The 21,530-nt window shown below is 41.8% G+C and overlaps 2 protein-coding genes and 1 pseudogene across 3 annotated transcripts; 2 read left to right on the top strand and 1 right to left on the bottom strand.

The window, feature by feature from the left end:
- Positions 1-708: 708 nt before the first annotated feature.
- LOC129863366 (putative nuclease HARBI1) lies at positions 709-3,683 on the top strand. The gene is made up of 4 exons (XM_055935302.1): positions 709-1,217; positions 1,314-1,429; positions 1,543-1,654; positions 1,743-3,683. The coding sequence occupies exons 1-4, from the start codon at positions 785-787 to the stop codon at positions 2,132-2,134; spliced, it is 1,053 nt and encodes a 350-aa protein (XP_055791277.1). The 5' UTR covers positions 709-784; the 3' UTR covers positions 2,135-3,683.
- LOC129863367 (uncharacterized) lies at positions 2,744-5,034 on the bottom strand. 2 transcript variants are annotated; one of them, XM_055935304.1, is made up of 8 exons: positions 4,846-5,034; positions 4,241-4,311; positions 3,985-4,158; positions 3,826-3,893; positions 3,676-3,735; positions 3,421-3,486; positions 3,136-3,273; positions 2,744-2,827 (listed from the first exon to the last, which is right to left on the bottom strand). In XM_055935304.1, exons 1-8 carry the CDS (start codon positions 5,007-5,009, stop codon positions 2,822-2,824), a joined length of 747 nt encoding a protein of 248 aa, XP_055791279.1. In that variant the 5' UTR covers positions 5,010-5,034; the 3' UTR covers positions 2,744-2,821. The 2 variants fall into 2 exon arrangements, with proteins under 2 accessions (XP_055791279.1, XP_055791278.1); XM_055935303.1 differs by lacking the exon at positions 2,744-2,827 and having other exon boundaries at positions 3,118-3,273.
- Positions 5,035-12,248: 7,214 nt separating this feature from the next.
- LOC129863365 (M-phase inducer phosphatase 1-B-like) lies at positions 12,249-19,315 on the top strand (annotated as a pseudogene).
- The last annotated feature ends 2,215 nt before the right edge of the window (positions 19,316-21,530 follow it).

Genomic DNA, 21,530 nt, shown 5'->3' with positions numbered 1-21,530 from the left:
TACTTATGGAAATGAGATATTTCTGTATTTCATTTTCAATAAATTTGCAACCATTTCTAAAAACATGTTTGCACTTTGTCATAATGGGATATTGTGTGTTGATGGGTGGGAAAAAAATATTTAATACATTTTTAATTCAGGCTGTAACACAACTAAATGTGAAATAAGTCAAGGGGTATGAATACTGTAACGACCCTGGGTTCTGAAGGCACTGTATTGTTGTCCACTAATCATAACCGTAAGTACGCAATTTCCTTTCAATAACAGCGGAGAGCAAAAACCATTGATGATCATGCCAAAGCGGTTGATTGCATTCAGTCACCACAGCTTTCCTTGCTCATGCAAAGAGGGGAGGATTTAAACTGTTATGCAATCACTACCACTACATATTCAGAGACAAACAGTATTTCAGTTTCATGTAAGTTATTTATGCCATTGGTATTTACAAATACATCCCTCATAGGGACTGGGGGAGGGAATAACATGTAGCTAGCTAATCTTCCACTATTTCTGGACTCAAGTGAGAGTATTTACACTGAAGTGAATGGGAAAACAAACTGAAAATATATGTATTTTTTATTGCCATTATTAATTTGTGATTGTTTTAATAGTTGATACAATTATTACAGTTAATAGATTTTTTGTTGTTGAATTCACAATTCTATAATCGGATCCTATGGCTTTTTAATTTGGGGGCTTTTATTTTGAAGATGTCATTCCGGATATTCCGTCAGCACAGAAAACAAATGAACGTTTCTTCCATCCACAAATTTTGCTTTGAACGATGGCGTGCCCTTTTTTACGAGATCCAGTTGACATCGGGGCACAAGTTGTGAGAAAAACAATACGAACTAAGCGTTTGTTCAAAGACAGACAAAATCCTCTAAGTTTTTCCGAAGAATACATTAACGAGAGGTATCACTTCTCGTCTCATTGTATAGTATACCTGGCGGATCTGTTGACACCTTCATTGAGCAACGATACACTCCGCAGCTGTGCGCTTACTGTGATGCAAACACTCTGCATCGGTTTACATTTTTTCGCATGTGGAGAATATATGCATGCAGTCGGTGACGCTGAAAACTTGAGCAAATCCACAGTTTGTCGAGCCATACGGAGAGTATACATCGCACTGGCGAGAATTCTCCCTGATTTCGTGAAGTTCCCTGGTCATTGCTCTCAACAAGAAGTTAAAGACGGCTTTTATAGAATAGCAGGTTATGTATTCCTTCATAGTAGGCCAATGCTTTTGTTAGTACTAGTAAATTAATCTGTAAACGAGCTAAATAATTCAACGCCTGTGATCGTTGCAGGACTACCTAATGTAATTGGTGTGGTGGACTCCACTCACATACCCATCAAAGCGCCTTCAGGACCAGAGGTATCTGATTATACTAATCAGAAATCATTTCACAGCATAAATGTGCAGGTAATATTGGGGAAGGTGTAAATGCTTAAGTGTGATAGAAAAATTCTATATTAAATAAATATATTCCCAGAGAATCTCATTTGAAAACTAACTGCATTGTAAATCTTTTCCAGATGGTTTGTGATTCGCAATGTCTCATCACAAACATTGAGGCAAAGTGGCCTGGATCTGTGAATGACTTCCACATACTCCAAAAGAGTGTGCTGTACCATCAGTTTCAGCAAGGTGACAACATTACACAATCACAATGACATATGTTACAACTTCCAAGTTCTATGATTTCAGCATGTCTCTTACCTCCCTTACTTCTCAGGTTGTTTTGATGGGCAGCTTGTGGCTGACAATGAGTATCCCTGTCTTCCATTCTTGATGACGCCATACCTGAATCCTAAACCAGGCGCAGAGAGCTGCTTCAATGAGGCATTGTACGAGACAAGAGCATGCATTAAGACAACATTCACCACGTTAAGGTCCCGATTTGGTTGTTTGAAGGGTCTCAGAGTGTCGCCACAGAGAGCGTGTGACATAATAGTGGCATGCATGGTCCTTCATAACGTTGCAATCATTCGTAAGGAGGCCCCACCCTGTTTCAGTTGGATGCCCCGGAAAAACCCAGAGCCTGTTCACTGTGATTACCAAGATGGTACAGCAATCAGGGATAACATTGCTGCTCAGCTCTTTGTGTCATGCAGCCAAGTGTTATGACAATTTCACACAATTACATTTTCTCCCCTAAGTGACTGAACCACCGTGGCCTTTTCTCAATTGGATTTGCTCAACTCCTGGATCCCATATCCTCCGTTCTCTCTGGCCTCCTTTTAAAAAAGTTAAAAGCTAATGAGATGTGAAAATGTGCTTGTATGAAATGACTCCTTCAATCATGCATCATCAGGCAAATTACATTTACAGGGTGGAATCCCAAAAAGTATGACGTGATAAATGTAGCTAGTTGTGCAAGCTATTTTATAGATAAAAGGATAGCATATTGTTTTTAAATGTTTGCATGCTTTGATTCGAGAAAACAATCTGTGATTCATAGGGGGTGTGGCAGATGTCAAAACTTTTCTGTAAAGGACTCCGGTGGGATACACTTGTGCTTCCTCGCCAAAAGGAGGCTATTGAGGGAGGACAGTCTTCCGTTTGCCTACTAACAAATTAACACACTCCTCGACCTCTTTCTGGGTCACGGGAGGAGGATAGACTTTAGGCCAAATGAGAAAAGGCCACTGAAGGATAGTATAGACACTGCACCACTCCAGAGATATGCCCTCCGGAGATCAGTAAATGGTATAGGAAGAAGGAATCTGACACTTTTGGGGGGGAAGGAACATTTATTCAAAAAGTAAAACTGAAAGATTGCAATAACTGTACATACGCATGATTAATTTCCGTTCATGACTGCAAAGAAAAGAGAAACATGTAAACATGAGCGAAGGTTGATAGAAATTTCATGAATTAATCCAAAATTGGTTAAATTAGAAATATGACAACTGGTTGTTGAAGTCATGTGGATGGTTTTAGGTTAATTTACATTCTGAACAGCTATCCTGTTAGTTTTCCCCAATCCTGGGCCTTCTACCACCAAGTTTTACTTTGTTTATGCAAAAGTTCTAAGTTGATTGTTTATTTAACTATCCTACAATTCTACTAACATGATGCTGCTTGTGTGACATGACATCTTGTAAACATTATGTTGTGGAACTTACATTTAATTGTTTCTCAAGTAATTTCATCTCCAAAGACATCTTTTGCATCTTTAATCTCCTGTAGTCAATCTCCTGTTGCAAGTATTTCATATACAAGTCCTTCACTTTGACATTTGAGGGCTTTCTTTGTTTGTCCCCCTTAAAAACATTGAGATTTAATCAAATGCATAATTTGTATTAACGGCTACCATTACACCCATAATTTTCTCAGTATATTGTATTCATAATGTAGAAAAATTAGACCTTACATGGCAAACACTTTTTTTTTTTTTTGCGTAATCTTACCTCTCTGTCCCATGTTTTGGAAGTGGATGGTGTGGCCTCAGGTGTGGTCTCGTTTATGCCTGGACCCTACAGAGGTGTAATGTTTAGGCCATTATCTTTATCAATGAGGTCTGATAACTGATTAGGCCACTTCCAGAATACTTTTTCACTTTATATAATAACTGTATACGCATCAAATACATTAATTTAACAAATTCTACTTGATTAACATTTTCCAACCACACATCTCTTCTGAATAAACCATATTAGGCCTACCTCATGTATAGAGGAATCTGACGTGATTTCTTCTGCATTGTCAATGTATACGACTGGTACCTGAAACATACAAAGTAGTCAAATTAACAAAAGTACGGTAGGCTGAGAAACAACTGCTTTGAATGTTTTCTGTAGCTTTGGACAACTCACATTATTCAATGACACTTCGGACCCAGATTCTGCTGTGATCTCCTCTGATGTCATGTGGTTTGCTAGCACTGCAAATGTATAATGCTCGTGTTAAAAAAATGGTGAGGTCAATGCCGGATCTAAAAAGACGCAGTGGTGATCCCAATGGATTAGACTTGCCTCTCACAAAGTTTGAGCAGGAGAGTGTTGACTCGAGTTCTGTGGAAGAGGTTTCCTCTGTGATACTGTCTATAGTGGAACAGAATTTATGGGTTTCAGCCATCAGGTCCTCTGCAGCAGAAAAGACAGGTTGCAGTGGGCCTTCCTTGGTCTTCCGCCTATCTGCTTTTTTGGCTGGAAATTCGAGATTACATTGTAAATTAGTATCTTGACAAAACGTCACAGTGTGGGGCAGTGCACAGACTGTGCAGCTCACCTGTTTGTACCATGTTCTTGTATTTCACCTTGACCTGCAGCCAACTTCGTTTTACTCCAGATGGATTAACCCTGTCAGGTAGGTGAAATAGTTTAATCTGAATCAATGAGTAGTTACAACATCTTCTCTACACACAACAAATAGTCTATCCAAAAACTGGATTGTTTACTTTGTGTTTATGTGTAACTTTCATCTCCACTGACTGTTTGACTTGACATTGCAATGTTGTCGCAAGCCATAGGTTGACATCTTGCAATTTCAATGGATAACCACAGATGAGATGGATAAGGGAAAGCAAGTAACCCTAACAGTTACCGTTATCTTTAGAATAAGGTTAGCTAGCTAGCTATACTAGCTGTTCGAAGATGCTGGTCAGACAGCTAACTTAGTTAGCTAAATTTGCTATCAGACAGGAATTGCAAAAGCCATTCATGGCAGACTGTACTGTAGCTAGCTAACTACTGAACGTAGCTAGAGTAACAAGCTAGTTAGTCAGCCCACTTTACCCAGAGAGCAATCAACCAATTCATCACTAGCTAACTTAGTTAGCTAGCTACACTCACTGGGTACTGTATTTAAATTATATGGCAGCTAACGTTACTTACGCGTTGACTGAATCGGCAATTTTCTGCCATGCTGCCTGTCTCGCTTTACCAGCAGCAGTTGTATTATTTTTGTGATTGAAAATATGTTTTAGGTCCTCAAACCGCTGAAGTATAACTTGCTGCTCTGCAGCACTGAAAAAGGCTGCCCTATCTCCCTTTTCCATTTTTTAAAATCACGTGGTGTGGTCGTTGTCATGGAGACTTACACATCCTCCTAGCTCAGGCTATTTATTTATCTTTATTTGTTTTTATTATTTGAATATGATGCCCTACCTACACTGATTCTGAAAATGAGAGCAAAGTAGATGCATATAGAAACATGTGCAAGGCCTGGCCTGTACAGGGTCAGTCTCGGAAATTTTAAACCTGTAACATTATTTTATTTGTTATTTTTATTTTATAATTTTCTATAATTGTTTTAAATTTTTTAAATTTTGATTTTTTTACCCTTTTTTCTCCCCAATTTCATGGTATCCAATTGGTAGTCTTGTCTCATCGCTGCAACTCCTGTACGGACTCGGGAGAGGCGAAGGCCGTGTGAAACACGAAACACACGGCCCAACCAAGCTTCTTGACCCAACCACTGCTTCTTGACACAATGCCCGCTTAACCCGGAAGCCAGCCAATGTGTCGGAGGAAACACCTGGTATACCTGGCAACCGTGTCAGCGTGCATGTGCCCGACCCGCCACAGGAGTCGCTAGAGCAAATGGGACAAGGACATCCCTGTCGGCCAAACCCTCCCCTAACCTGGACGACGCTGGGCCAATTGTGTGCAGCCCCATGAGTCTCCCGGTCGCGACAGAGCCTGGACTCGAACCAGGATCTCCAGTGGAACAGCTAGCAACTGCGATGCAGTGCCTTAGACCATTGCGTCACTCAGGAGGCCCAACCTGTAACGCTGTTAATGTGGGAGCCAGTCCTTCTGCCTAGGCCTAGGGAGACTAGCCTAGAGGTTAGAGTGTTGGGCCTGTAACCAAAAGGTTGTTGGTTCGATTACCTGAGCTGACAAGGTGAAAAATCTGTCGATGTGCCTTTGAGCAATGCATTTAACCCTAATTTGCCTCAGGGGTGCTGTACTACTATGGCTGACCCTGTAAAACAACACATTTCACTGCATCTATCCAGTGTATTTGACAATGAAAAGAAAAAATAAATAAACATATTTGTTTAACTTGTTTCAAGCAGACCACCATAGTCCCATGCCCAGAACGCACTCACATCTGTAGCCATGACAGGCTGGTCATGGCTCACATCAACACCCTCGCCCTGGACCCGTTCACTCCAATTTGCATACCGCCCTAACAGATCCACAGATGATGTAATATCTATTGCAACCAACACTGCCCTCAGCCATCTGGACAAAATACCTATGTAATAATGCTGTTCATGAACTACATACAGCTCAGGAATTCACTGCCATAGTCCCCTCGAGGCACAGGACCCTGGGACTGAACACCTCCTTCTGCAACTAGATCCTAGACTTCCTGGCAGGACGCCCTCAGGCGGTTAGGGTGGGCAACAACACATCAGGGGTGTGTGCTTAGTCCCCTACTGCACTCCCTGTTCACCCACGACTGCATGGCCACATCAATCAAACACAGGGCATGCGCCAGAACGAATCAGTGTGAATGGCCTTTGACTTCCATAGGTGGCACATTTTTTCACGGGACCTCCTATGTGTGCACAGGCTTGCGTGCGGGTTCACCATTTTTTAAATGGATGTAATAGTAAAGACCATAGGCAGTTCCTGAGTTTCAAGTTTGTGCAAGCTTACAATTTATCTTACCATTTCAACCGATATGTGTGTCAGTTATGATTATTTTTATTTGCGCATTTTCGTGGAATAGTTTAATTTCAATAATAACGTTTCAAAATCATTGTCACGTGGTTAATCATAAAAATCTGAAGTCAAATTATAAAAATTGAAAAGTTAAAATTCAACTAAGCCGAGATAACCAGCCTCATATGGACACATTGATACACTATGATCCATTGTCGGCTAAAGAAATAAGAGCATAGAACTCAGAGATAGCCTATGTCCACTGCAGCAGTAGGGCTATAACGTATATGGTCAACTAAGTAAAATACATAGGCCAAAAGCCAACAAATAAAAACAGTAGAAAATATTCTGGTTCTTTCAATCACATTAATCTCTCGACTCTGCCTGTCTACTTCCCTTTTTATATGTCTTAACTTGAGCTATTGCTATTGAAGTGCAACATTCTAATAAATATTCACTGGGTTCGCCGGAAGCTGTCGCTAGCAAATTTGTCATTTTTATCAACTAGCCTATTCCGGGCGCTCAGTCTCCTTGTGTCAGTGAGCTCAGGACAGAACATGTGTTTTTTTATGACGTTTCCACTGGATATATCGCGTACAAAAAAGCTAGTTTTGAAACTGCAGTAAAAGTGCACTAACTGCAGTTGACTGTGGTATTTTGGACGCAGTCATATCAAAATTACTGCAGTAAAAAAAGTGTTATTTTGGACGCAGTATTTGCAGCATACTGCAGTTATAATGCACTCATGATATTTTGGTCTTTCCGACCGAGGTTTGGTGATTATCGAGGTCGGGAGTGTTGGCTAAGTCATCCTCCCTGGTGAAGTATTTTGAATGATTTCATTTAGACAGGAGTAATTATATAATGTTGGCAAAACATCCATTTACTTTAGGGCAATCCAGCATCCTGACAGTGCACTATGCACCCACTAACTATCTTTTCCAATTCTGACTCTTTTGGTCCAGACAGCATCAGATACGTTGTCTACACATACTGAGACAGAGGGGCGCCGTTTCCCTTGCTGGAATGCTTTAACAATGTCTGGTTTCTCTGTCCTAATAATGTTGAGGGAGTGTGTGCGCCTGAGCACGCACAGAAGTAGGCCTGCTGCATACAAAAGTAGGAAAGTGCCCATTTTTTTAATGTGATTCTTATTTAACTATTTATTCAAAACAAATTCTTATTTACAATGAAGGCCTACCATAGGGCAAAGGCCACCTGCCGGGACCGGGGCTGGGATAAAAAAAATAACAAAAAAGGACAAAACACACATCATGACAAGAGAGACACCACACCACTACATAAAGAGAGACCTAAGACAACAACACAGCACGGCAGCAACACATGACAACAACACAGTAGCAACACAACATGACAGGTGCACAACATGGTAGCAGCACAAAACATGGCACACACACTATTGGGCAGTGTGTGGTAGAGACAACAATACATCACGCGAAGCAGCCGCAAGTGTCAGTAAGAGTGTCCATGATTGAGTCTTTGAATGAAGAGATTGAGAAAACACTGTCCAGTTTGAGTGTGTTTTGCAGCTCATTCCAGTTGCTAGCTGCAGCAAACTGAAAAGAGGAGTGACCCAGGGTTGTGTGTGCTTTGTTGACCTTTAACAGAATGCGACTGGCAGAACGGGTGTTGTATGTAGAGGATGAAGGCTGCAGTAGGTATCTCAGATAGGGGGGAGTGAGGCCTAAGATCATTTTATAAATAAGCATCAACCAGTGGGTCTTGCGATGGGTATACAGAGATGACCAGTATAGAGTGAAGTGATGTGTCCTATAAGGAGCAAAAAATTTCATCTCACACAGTAAATCAACAAAGTCTGTTTGTATTTTACATCCACTGGCAATGATAGTTCCTCAGTATTTGAAAAATCTTTCCAACACCAAGCCTCGGTGTGAAAGAGCAAAATATATTGATCTGATGATTCCATATATCCAGCGAAAACTTCCTAAAAAAAACAGCTGTCCTGAGCTCACTGGTGTGGGAAACTCAGAGTTCCCGGAATAGGCTAGTTGATACAATGTTGCAAGTTCGCTATAGTGACAAATTCAGTCTGGACCCAGTTGATGATTTAAAACAATGTTGCACTTCACTAGCAATAGCTCAAGTCAAGAAAGATAGAAAGGAAGTCAGACAGGTGGAGTAGAGAGATGAATGTGATTGAAAGAAACAGAATTTTCATCAGGGTATTTTCTACTGTTTTTATTTGTCGGCTTTAGGTTTTAGTTGAAGATGGATCAAAGTGTATCAATGTGTCCATATGGCAGAGGTTGGTGCTCTTGCCTTAGATTAATTTTAATTTAGACATTTTTATATTTTACTTCAGATTTTTATTATTAATCACGTGACAATGATTTTGAGAAACGTAAATTGTATTATTGAAATTAAGTTGTTCCATGAAAATGCATATATAAAAATAATCATAACTGGCACTCAGATCGTTAGAAATGGTAGGATAAATTGTAAGCTTCTCCAAACTTGAAATTCACGAGCTGCCAGTTCTTTACTATAACACCCATCAACAAAAAAAAAAGTGAAAAACGTGCCTATGGAAATCAACGGCTCATTCAACTGACTTGTTCTGGCCAGATATGGTCTACACATACTGAGACAGAGGGGTGCTGTTTCGCTCGGTCAGATACTTAAACTAAGATTGATGCGTCTTTCTGTTGGTGCGGTCAAATAAATGATCAATATTTCAAAATTTTATTTGGATGGGCAAGAAGGTACGGTAGGGCAGACAAGGCCCCCTAAGACCCACCGATAATGCATCATCAAGTTTGCTGACCACACAACGGTGGTAGGACTGATCACAGATGATGATGATGATGATGATGAGACAGCCTATAGGGAGGAGGCCAGGACAACAACCTCTCCCTCAACGTCAGCAAGACAAAGGAGCTGATTGTGGACTACACAAAACGGAGGGGCGAGCACACTCCCATCCACATCGATGGGGGTGTAGTGGAGCAAGTAGAGAGCTTCAAGTTCCTCAGTGTCCACACAAATAAGGAATTAACATGGTCCGCACACACCCACACAGTTGTGAAGAGGGCACGACAGCGTCTCTTCCCCCCCAGGAGGCTGAAAAGATTTGGCATGGGCCCTCAAATCCTTAAAAAGTTCTACAGCTGCACCATTGAAATCATCTTGACTAGCTGCATCACCGCTTGGTATGGCTACTGCAAGTCACTAGAGATGGTGATGAGTAAGGTCCAGAACATCACTGTGGCCGAGCTCCCTGCCATCCAGGACCTTTATGCCAGGTGGTGTCAGAAGAAGGCCTATACAAATGGTCAAAGATTCCAGCTACCCAAGCCATAGACTCTTGTCTCTGATAACGCACGGCAAGCAGTACCAGTGCATCAAGTCTGTAACCAACAGGACCCTGAACAGCTTCTACCCCCAAGCCATACAACTGCTAAACAAGACTGCTAAATAGCTAATCAAATGACTACCTACTGCTGCCACTGTCTTATCTATCCTGTTGCCTAGTAACTTTAACCCTACCTATATGTACATAGCTACCTCAATTACCTCATACCCCTGTACATCAACTCTGTACTGGTACTGCCTGTATATAGCCATGTTATTTTTGTACTTGTCATTGTTAGTCATTATTCACTGTGTATTTATTCCTTGTGTCATTATTTCTATTATTTTTTTAAATCTTTAACTCTGCATTGTTGAAAAAGGACCCGTAAGTTAGCATTTCACTGTTAGTCTACACCTGTTGTTTACGAAGTGTTTGACAAATACAATTTCATTTGATTTGAGGACCAGACTGTAGCCCTACCTGAACCTTTCCTTCCTGCTAGAGTTCAGAGCAGGGATGTGCGACTGGTGGCCCGTGCCCACCTTTTGATGGCAAATGTGGAAAAATGTGTGGAATTGCAGCACACTACACAGTAGCTTATAAATAGCAACATTTTCTCTACACCCCATGGCAAAATATGTAGGATTTTTTGTGGCCCCCACCCCCATCAAAGTTGCTCATCCTTGATGTAGAAACTTCTACCCACAGAATTACACTGAACAAAAAAAGAAATGCAACATGCAACAGTTTCAAAGATTTGACTGAGTTACAGTTCATATAAGGAAATCAATCAATTGAAATAAATAAATTAGACTCTAATCTATGGATTTCACATGACTGAGTTTACAGATATGCATCTGTTGGTCACAGATGCCTTAATAAAAAAATGGTAGGGGCGTGGATCAGAAAAACAGTTCTTATCTGGTGTGACCGCCATTTGACTCATGCAGCGCGACACATCTCCTTCACATAGAGTTGACCAGGCTGTTGATTGTGGCCTGTGGAATGGTGTCCCACTCCTTTTGGCTGTGGGAAGTTGCTGGATATTGGCGGGAACTGGAACACGCTGTTGTACACGTCGATCCAGAGCATCCCAAACATGCTCAACGGGTGACATGTCTGGTGAGTATGCAGGCCATGGAAGAACTGGGACATTTTCAGCTTCCAGAAATTGTGTACAGATCCTTGTGACATGGGGCCAGGCATTATCATGCTGAAACATGAGGTGGTGGCGGCAGATGAATGTCACGACAATGGGCCTCAGGATCTTGTCACAATATCTCTGTGCATTCATATTGCCATCAATAAAATGCAACCAGGATTCATCCATGAAGAGCACACTATTCCAGCATGCCAGTAGCCATCGAAGGTGAGCATTTGCCCACTGAAGTCAGTTACAACGCCAAACTGCAGTCAGGTCAAGACTCTGGTGAGGAAGATGATAACGCAGATGATCTTCCCTGAGACGGTTTCTGACAGTTTGTGCAGAAATTCTTTGGTTGTGCAAACCCACAGTTTCAGCAGCTGCCCGGGTGGCTGGTCTCAGACGATTAGGTGAAGAAGTCGGATGTGGAGGTACTGGGCTGGCGTGGTTACACGTGGTCTGCGGTTGTGAGGCCGGTTAGACGTACTGACGAATTCTCTAAAAGGACGTTGGAGGCTGCTTATGGTAGTTAATGAACATTCAAATCTCTGGTAACAGCTCTGGTGTACATTCCTGCAGTCTGCATGCCAATTGCATGCTCCCTCAAAACTTGAGACATCTAGGGCATTGTGTTGTGGGACAAAACTGCACATTTTAGAGTGGCCTTTTATTGTCCCCAGCACAAGGTGCACCTGAGTAATGATCATGCTGGTTAATCAGCTTCTTGATATACCACACCTGTCAACTGGATGGATTATCTTGGCAAAGGAGAAATGCTCATTAACAGAGATGTAAAAAAAATTGTTTGCAAAATTTGAAAGAAATAAGCTTTTTGTTGTTGTGCATATGGAACATTTCTGGGATATTTTATTTCAGCTGATGAAACACGGGACCAACACTTTACATGTTGCATTTATATTTTGGTTCAGTATAGAATGATAGTCTATTGCTTCTTTTGTGACAGTCTCTAACAAACACAAGACTGCACATTTTAGAGATTGGACAGCACTGCCTGAAATGGCCTATGCATATTTTGACCATTAGCTTATAACATTACATTGTAAAACTTTTTGTTTGACACATTTTTGATTTGATGATGGTGAGTGATTTTGACTGACAAATCGATGAGTCGGCAACACGGAAGTGACGTTTAATGCCATGCCATTGGTTGTTTCTTTGGCGACACATTTAAAATCCATTTGTCTACGGATATTGTTGAATCGTAAGTTATTTAGCTACATATATTATATTATGTATAGTTTTTGGTTAGATAACATAACTAACCTCGTATGTAATAATTATGTGTCATGATGAGTAAGCTATAGTAACGTTAGCGCGCTAATAATCTCTAGCTAGCTAGCTAGACAACATAAAACATCTACAGTAGCTAGCTAGCTAACGGTAGCTAACTACATCACTCAGTATCTATCTACGTTTAACTGATGTAGGTCTGCTCCTGCTCTAATGAAAATATTTAGCTAACAACACAATGTGTTTCCCCCCCCTCCCACGTAGCCTACTGATGGATGGTTACAGTTTATCTATGCCTGGCCCTCACTCACCGGACTACCATGCCTCCCCAATGTCAGAACTCGCCAACTGCTTTACGGGGCTCAGCGCCTTTCACACAGGGTAAAAGCTATTATCTATCCTCGAACTACATTTGTTGGCTAGCTGATTTCATGTGTGGGTGGCTATCTGACACTCATACTCTGCCACGTTCATGTGCCATGTTTACATGGATTGTGAATAAGATTAGGCAAGGATTGAGAGTCCAAAATGCCTTGCAGAAATATACCGCACCCATGGTCTTTATACTACTATATTTACCCATGTTTATCTTATGCATCACCTGCATTACTCAGTGACACTCCTCGGAGATGTCTGGACCTGTCCAACCTCAGCACTGGGAGTGTAGACGATGCCGCTGCACAGGGATCACCACACAAAGGTGAGCAATGCTTTTTACAAACCGTAGGTATATTCATTCACAACAACAACAAAAAGCAACCCAGGGGGACACCCCAAAGAAAAATCTGAGGCGACAATGGCAAGGCAAAACTCCCAAGGTGGAAACCTTGGGAGGAACCAGGCTCCTCTCGACTGTTGAAGTTCAGTGTGACTATCTTATCTATGCTGGTGTGCAATGCATATTCTCTCCACCAACTTAGGTAGGTACTGTAGCAGACGCTTTTCACTTTCAGCTACTTTTTGCACCATTTTTAATTTCAGTTGACACTGCTTTTAAACTTTTGTTTGTCTTTGATTATTGCATTTTTGAGCCCATCGCAACATATTGTTTTCACTCCGTCCTCACCATTTTTATTTGCACATTATTTCCTGCTGGTTTGCAGACAAGCCTACTTCTCCAGTGGCCTTGGACTCTCCTGCACCAAGGTACCAGGCTTATTCCTCTCACCTTCAAGAACACCAACTTGAACCCTGTGTTTAAAATAATATATGCCATTTAGCAGACACTTAGTCATGCATGCATACATTTTACGTATGGGTGGCCCCGGGAGTTGAACCCACAAATCTGGCATTGCAAGCCCCATGCTCCAAACATTCTGGAAACACAAATATGATTGTTATCATTTGTGGAGGGATGAGTATCTGCTCCCCATGGGCCCTGTGGATGACAGTGGTACTGTGTTGCTACCTGCATCATCCAAAGTAATGTTCTCCTTTGTTCCCTGGAACAGTCGCATGAAGACGTTGCAGTCCTTCCTGGTAAAGAACAGTCTATGGATTTACTCTCCATATCAATGGGTTTTGTATGATCATCTCAGTGTGAATTTAATTAACACACTCTTTCTTCTGTCTCTTAGCCCAGGTTGCTGTGTAGCAGTCCAAAGCTTCACCCCAGTGAACGTCCATTCAGTAACAAGGAGAATGTGAGCGGATGTATTTTCACATTCATGGTTATGCATGATTAACTTATATTCACATGCAAATGCTGTCCAGTTTCTTCTACTACAATACCCTATTTCAATTGTGCCATCAGAGATTGCACCTCTCAAGGGCATATACCATACAAGATTTGTGAAATCAAAAAGGGGGTAGCCTAGTGGTTAGAGCGTTGGGCCAGTAACCAAAAGGTTGCTGGATCAAAACCCCGAGCTGACAAGGTACAAATCTGTCATTCTGCCCCTGAACAAGGCTGTCATTGTAAATAAGAATTTGTTCTTAACTGACTTGCCTAGTTAAATAAGTGTCTAGTAACAGCTCAGTGCCCTTTGTGGCTTATTCAATTATGGCCACTAGATGACAGTATGCGATTGCTCAATTTTCTTCACCTCTTGCTCTTGTATAGCCATGTGACTTCCAGACCTAGAGCAACAGCACTATGCTGGAACATTCATTTGTAACATTGTGGGAGGCAACCCGTCTTTCTAGAGACTACCTCTTGTTGCATGTAACAGAGAATTGCATGTGGATGTGTTTTTGAGGAGTTACTCAACGCATTCTCTCTCTCTCTCACCTGAAATACAATTACTGCATTGCTGTGTTTAAAAAAAAAAATGTACAGGTGGCCCCAGGGCAGAGAGCGCAGGGCAAGCCAGAGTGTTTGCTGCCTGCTCCAGACTCCCAGCTCCAAGGTGATGGTGAGCCCTGTGCCCTGGGGAGCCCCATCTTCCCTGCACCTCCCTCCCGAACCCAGCACTCCCCAGGGGATGTAGATGGATTCATGGAAATCCTGGAGCAGGAAGCTGATGAGGTGATTTCTATCTCATAGACTGATGTCTTTACCTCTTGTCCCATTCTGTTAATCCATGTCACTGAACAGTTCATGCAGCGAGGTCTGCACCAGTGTGACTCCTGCTCCTGTATTCAATGCACGGTTCAATCTCGGTTGCTACATCTTTAATGCTTCCTACTACTACTTGTGTTTTTTTTCTGTCTTCCAACATGACTCCTTTATTTTGAATATCTCCACTGCCCTGCCCTTTCCTCATGTCCATTCTCTCCCCCAGGGTTCTATTGCTGTCGCCATGTCATGTAGCATGGCACAGTTGCTGTCTGAACCCCTCATGAACCAGGAAGTGGATCTCTCCTCTGTAAGTCTCCTCTTCTCACATCCACAAACTTGCAGTTGGTTTGAACTTTACTTGGGTGCGAGGAGTAACAGGAAATGTAACTTCACTAGGTTTCAGTGTGTCGCCAGGGGGGACGCCGTCTCTTCCGATCTCCTTCCATGCCAGAGCGGTTGGCACGTCCACTGAAACGCACCTCCCCCTCCCTAGCCAATCCCCGGCCACTCAAACGACACTGCACCTTCTCCACCGTCTCAGAGGAGGTGGGAGAGGGAGACCAAAGGGCTGGAATCAACAATGATAGGAGGGTAACGGTGGGTCAGGGGTGCTACGCTGTGTGTGTTAAATGTGTTTGGCATGACTGAAATGAATACGCAGCCATTGTTGAATCTTTTCTGCCCCTGTGGATGAGAGAAAATAAGTCCTGGGAAGAAAGGATTGCAGTTGCTCTCTTATCCTTTTTAAAGAAACAAACCTACACAGAAAATTGTCCAAAACTAAGAAACAAAAACTACAAAAAAATACAAAATCCTCCCGGAGGGTTGTGGAGGTATGGGGGGGAGGGTTGTGGAGGTATGGGGGGGGGGGGGGGGGGGGGGGTTGTGGAGGTATGGGGGGGAGGGTTGTGGAGGTATGGGGGGGAGGGTTGTGAAGGTAGAGGGGGCGAAAGGAGGGTTGTGAAGGTGGGGGGTGGTAGTTCCTCTTCTGACTCTTATTCTGCTCACTAGCAGCATCTGCATAAGAGGACCCACTCTTTGTGTGACGTGGAGCAGCAGCTGGGTGGGGATGGGATCAATGCAGAACTCATTGGAGACTTCAGCAAGGTAGTATATTGAGACTACAACTAGTTATCCACACTAAAAACAGTTTCATTATCTCATGGTCCTGTGAATTAAAATGACTGTTGCATTTTAGGTGCATGCCCTACCCACTGTGACAGGGAGACATCAAGGCTTGAAGTACATCACGGTTGACACAGTAAGTCCAATGATATGTAGTGTGCCAAACAGTGCATGTTAATATAATTGCTCTTCCTGTAACAACAAAAAACGCAATTCTCTCATTGTCCCAGATGAGTGCTCTTCTGGAAGGGAAGTTCAGCTGTTTGGTTGAGTCTTTTGTTGTGGTGGACTGCCGCTACCCATATGAGTATCAGGGAGGACACATTAAGGTGAGAGATGAACAGAATAATTCCCTGAACAGTTCAGAATTTTTTTTTATCTCAATGTGGAAGATGGTACTGTGTTCTGAGGTAGTGTTATCCCTGACTTCACCTGCAGGGTGCGCTGAGCCTTCCCAACACAGACAAGGCAGTGGATCAACTGCTATCCCAGAGGCTAAAAGCCCACTCTCCTTATAAGAGGCTTGTGCTAGTGCTGCACTGTGAATTCTCCTCTGAAAGAGCACCCAGAACGTGAGACATGCAGACCTTTCAGTCACGTGTGTGTGTGAGTGAGTGAGTGAAATCAGCAGAAATTAGGCATTTCTGCATGTATTCCATTTGAGATTAAGTCCTTCCTTATGAGCGAGTGTCCGTCTCACTCTGTAGGTGTCACCTCCTGCGCAGTGTGGACCGCAGTATGAACGAGTACCCAGCCCTGCACTACCCTGAGCTCTATGTCCTCAAGGGTGGCTACAGAGACTTCTACCATTCTCACCAGGTATGGACCTGACAATACAGAAATGGTCTGTTGGGCTAGGCTGTAGTCAGTTTATTTCTCACTCCCTTGGTCTCCTCTGTCTGTGTGTCTGTCAGGAGCACTGTGAGCCCCAGTCCTACTGCCCCATGCACCACGAGGACCACCGAGAGGAGCTTCTGCGGTGCCGCACACACGGCAGAGCCTTGGCCGAGGAGCGCCGCAGACGCCACCACATTCAAACTCTAGTCAAACTCAAACTCTGAGGCAGTCATGTTGGTGGGGGGCAGGAGAAGAACAGCCACTCAGAGTGACAGCTGAGTCCAAACGGTGACCTAGAGATTATCAATTTAATTATCTTTGTCAAAAGAACGTATGTGATAACAAATTGGCCTTTTGTTGTTTGATAGCTTTCCAAATATAACCTTTTTCATATGCTGCCATGGAAACTGTGCATATGTGATCACTGCTGCCTAGTTTTGTCTATTTTCTTTGGATGGCCATGAATAATAACACTGTCCACGCATATTCATTACTGCCTGCCAGTTGAACAGGATATGTAATCCACTAATCTCACTGTAGTGTCTTTTAATTACAGTAGAGTCCATCGGTTAAGGGTTTTCATTTTTCAGCTTTTGATATTGCCTTAATTTCATTTCCACATTGTAGAGCAGAAAGGGTGGCATTATTTCCAGTGTCAATCATGGATATATATTTTGTATTATTATTGGGGATCATGAATCATGATTTTATTTTAACCGTTCTGAAAAACACTTTTTTTTACCAGGGTGAATGACCTTGGAGTTTAGGTTTAATATTTGTTAAATAACTCAGTTTTTAATGTTTTGATTGTCAGGTAGTTGAAAATGAATTGCTGCATTAACAATGATGTATAATTAAATAACAAAACAAAATGTAACTATTTTAATGGGTATCATATGAAATGGTCCCTGGACTGTAGAAACCATAACATAATGGAGAAAAATCTTGAGTGGTATTTTAGAAGAGGCTTTGTTGTGAATATGCTTAGTCCTGATCCCTCCCTGCCAGTGCTGCAGGTGTGTCTAGTTTGCAGCTGTGATTCCTCCCCCAACACAGCTGGGTTAACTCTATGCCCCTCTCTGTTAAAAGCCCCTCCCCCTCTTCTTTGCACAGCAGCTGTAATGCGGAACTGTGGGATTTCACAGGCCCCAGAAAGTGGGATCTGGCTATGCTGAAAGCGGATAGGGTGGGAATGGCCATGGTTCAGACTTCAGACCTGTCCCAGGAGGAATGAAGTGGTGCTGGCTGTTGGAGTGGTGGGCCTTTTGGCAGTCAGAACTTTTTGTGGGTTTTTAATACCACCTATGGGGCTGCCTACAGACTCTGATCCCTGATTGCTGCCAAAAGTCACTGGCAGCAACAACTCCGAGTCCCAGGCTAGGCAGTGAGAGGACGGCCATGTTGAGTGGGGAGATGAGGATATTGGTGGAAAGGATTGTGAATTAAGAAATCACATGTTATCAACCTTTATGTCCAATTGGGGGTCTCAAGATGCAGCTTTCAAAAGCCACCTGCCCAACAAAATCATCCTGTAGGCTACCATGACTGTCTAATAGTGCTTTTTGGCATCGTGTAATGTATGGAATATACAAGCTGAGTTCCACTGAACCAATGGATTTTGAGAGTTGCTTAATCCCTGGTCCACATGCCCTGCAGTCCAGAATGGAGCAGTAGGGAAAGTGAAGTGATCCATTCCATTTTATTAAAGTGGCATTATTACTGTGGTGGTGATGGAGAGATTAGTTGTTGTCCATCAGCACAATATGCAGGAAGCCCAGTTGAAAAGCACAACTGCTAACAGTGAGAGGAAATCCAACCTAATAGCTGACTACAATTTGCTAGTTTTTTTCATTTTTTTCTGCAGGGTCTAATTGCATTTCAATAGAGAAGGCCATCATGTTTGTAATAATTGTAGACATCCCGTATGTACGATTTTACTATGGTCTCTGCCAAGTGGTTCAAGCCCTGCTCTTGCTGTTACACCTCAATCACTAGTTGATTGGTGGCAGTGGTGTGATAATCCTGTATGGTAGTTCCACCTCAAAAAGCACAAGAAAAAGTATTTACACACCCTTCATCTCAGATTGTTCTGAAATTGTTTCTGTTAGAAACCGATAAGATTATCATTCCTGCAACATTTCTTTGTTAAAATATAACTTTATCTCTGATAAATTAAGCTAATTGATTGTTCCCAAATTGGCAATTTTTAATTTATAGGATTCATATAATATTCAATTATTATAGTACCTAACATCTGATTAGGACCATACTTTTTTTTCTAACGATGAGTTAGACAGTCCAGAAGAATCCAAAGAAATGGTCAAAAACCACCCACGGAAACTCCCACACCCCATGTCAATCACACCTCAACAATGAATATATCGTCTCTATTCTCTGTTTGGCAAGTAGTATAGAGCTGTGGCTCTGAGTGTTGTTTCTTCATACTATGTAATGCATTCTTAGTGACTTTGGTGATGCCCCCCCCCCCCCCCCCCCCCCCCCCGTTCAGAGAGATTAGTCATTGAAGTTGTTGGATTCAATACTCTGAGCTGCAGCGCCATACTACTTGTCAAACATAGAGAACTGATACTATATACGCTTTGTTTGGGTGGGATTGGTGTGGGGGATCGTGGATGGCTTTTTACCACTTTGGATTCTTCATGTCTAACTCATTGTTTAAAAAAATGTTGTCCAAATTGGATGTTAGGTACTATCATATTAAAATTGCCTTTTTGGGTGCAATCAATTCGTTTACTTAGATCAAATTATATTTCAACAAAATAATGTTTCCGTCATGCTTATCTGTTTCTAACTACAGCAACAATCTGAGATGGTGAATGTCATGGCTTCCTGAAATGACATGGAAAGACCCTGTAGTCTGTCGAAGTATTTCAAGTGTGTGAGAATCATGTTACTCAGTCAGTTAGTGTGTGTGTGTGAGGTGGATATATGAGGTGTAGTAATCATGTCTTTCCGGCAATTCGTTTTCCAGACACTGTTTTCCGATTCGTCATATTTTAAATATTTTTCTCCAAACATACTGTACACAATATATGCATGCGCAATGGAGTCCTTTGGTCGGATGAAAAAAATTAAAGAATTCCAGCTAATCATGCTGAAGCACATATGTAGCTTACTCAATCCTCTCTGAAGTATGGAGGTACATCTGTTTTCCTCTAGTGTAATTACAGTTATAACAAAATGTGTAGCATTATTTTAAGTAAACACACACAGACAGGCCTGCAGCATCATTGTGCATCACGGTTAGGGGAAATGGTTAGCTAAAATAAGTGGTGGAAAAAGTACCCAATTGTCATACTTGAGTAAAAATAAAGATACCTTACACCACTTATACTAGGGGGCAGTATTTTCACGTCCGGATGAAAAGCGTGCCCAAAGTAAACTCAGGCACAGAAGCTAGGATATGCATATTATCAGTAGATTTGGATAGAAAACACTCTAAAGTTTCTAAAACTGTTTGAATATGTCTGTGAGTATAACAGAACTTATTTGGCAGGCGAAACCCCGAGGACAAACCATCCAGGATTTTTTTTGGGGGGGGGGTCACTCTTTTCAATGGGTTTTCATTGGGAATCTAGAATTCTAAGGCAGTTGCTTGCAGTTCCTATCGCTTCCACTGGATGTCAACAGTCTTTAGAAAGCGGCTGATGTTTTTCTTTTGGGTAATGAAGAAGTAAAGCTGTCCAGAACGAGGGTCGAGTGAAGGGTACTGTTTGATAGAAGCGCGTGACCTGAAAGCTCGCTACACTTTGTTTTCCCCCGGTATTGAACACAGTTATCCCGTCTTAAATTTTTTGCGATTATTTACGTAAAAAAATACCTCAAGTTGTATTAGGAAAGTTGTTTGGACAAAGATTACAGGTAATTTATGAGATATTTTGTAGTCACGTGGCGCGAGTTGGAACTGGTGTTTTTCTGGATCAAACGCGCCAAATAAATGGACATTTTGGATATATAAAGACGGAATTAATAACAAAAGGACCATTTGTGATGTTTATGGGACATATTAGAGTGCCAACAGAAGAAGCTCGTCAAAGGTAAGGCATGAATTATATCTTTATTTCTGAGTTTCGTGTCGTGCCTGGCTGGTTGAATTATGATTGTCTGTCTTTGGGTGCCATCCTCAGATAATAGCATGGTTTGCTTTCGCTGTAAAGCCTTTTTGAAATTGACACAGTGGCTGGATTAACAAGAAGTGTATCTTTAAGATAATGACTCAAGTAAAAGTGAAAGTCACCCAGTAAAATACTACTTGAGTAAAAGTCTAAAAGTATTTGGTTTTAAATGTACTTCAGAACAAAAGTAAATGTAATCGCTAAAATATACTTAAGTATCAAAAGTATAAATAATTTCAAATTCCTTATTAAGCAAACCAGACGGCATGATTTTCTTGATTTAAAAAAAAAAGTATGAATAGCCAGGGGCACACTTTGACACTCAGATGTAATTTACAAACAAAGCATTTGTGTTTAGTGAATCTGCCAGATCAGAGGCAATAGGGATGACATGGGATGCTCTCTTGATACGTGCATGAATTAGTCAATTTTCCTATCCTGCTAAGCATTCAAAATGTAACTAGTACTTTTGGGTGTCAGGGAAAATGTAAGGAGTAAACAGTACATTATTTTCTTTAGGAATGTAGAGGAGTAAAAGTAAAATTTGTAAAAAATATAAATAGTAAAGTACAGATA

The sequence above is a fragment of the Salvelinus fontinalis genome, chromosome 10 (genome assembly GCF_029448725.1).
Source record: "Salvelinus fontinalis isolate EN_2023a chromosome 10, ASM2944872v1, whole genome shotgun sequence".
NCBI lineage: Eukaryota > Metazoa > Chordata > Actinopteri > Salmoniformes > Salmonidae > Salvelinus > Salvelinus fontinalis.
The sequence above is the reverse complement of the archived record's forward strand: the minus strand, read 5'-3'. Positions and strand labels throughout refer to the sequence as shown.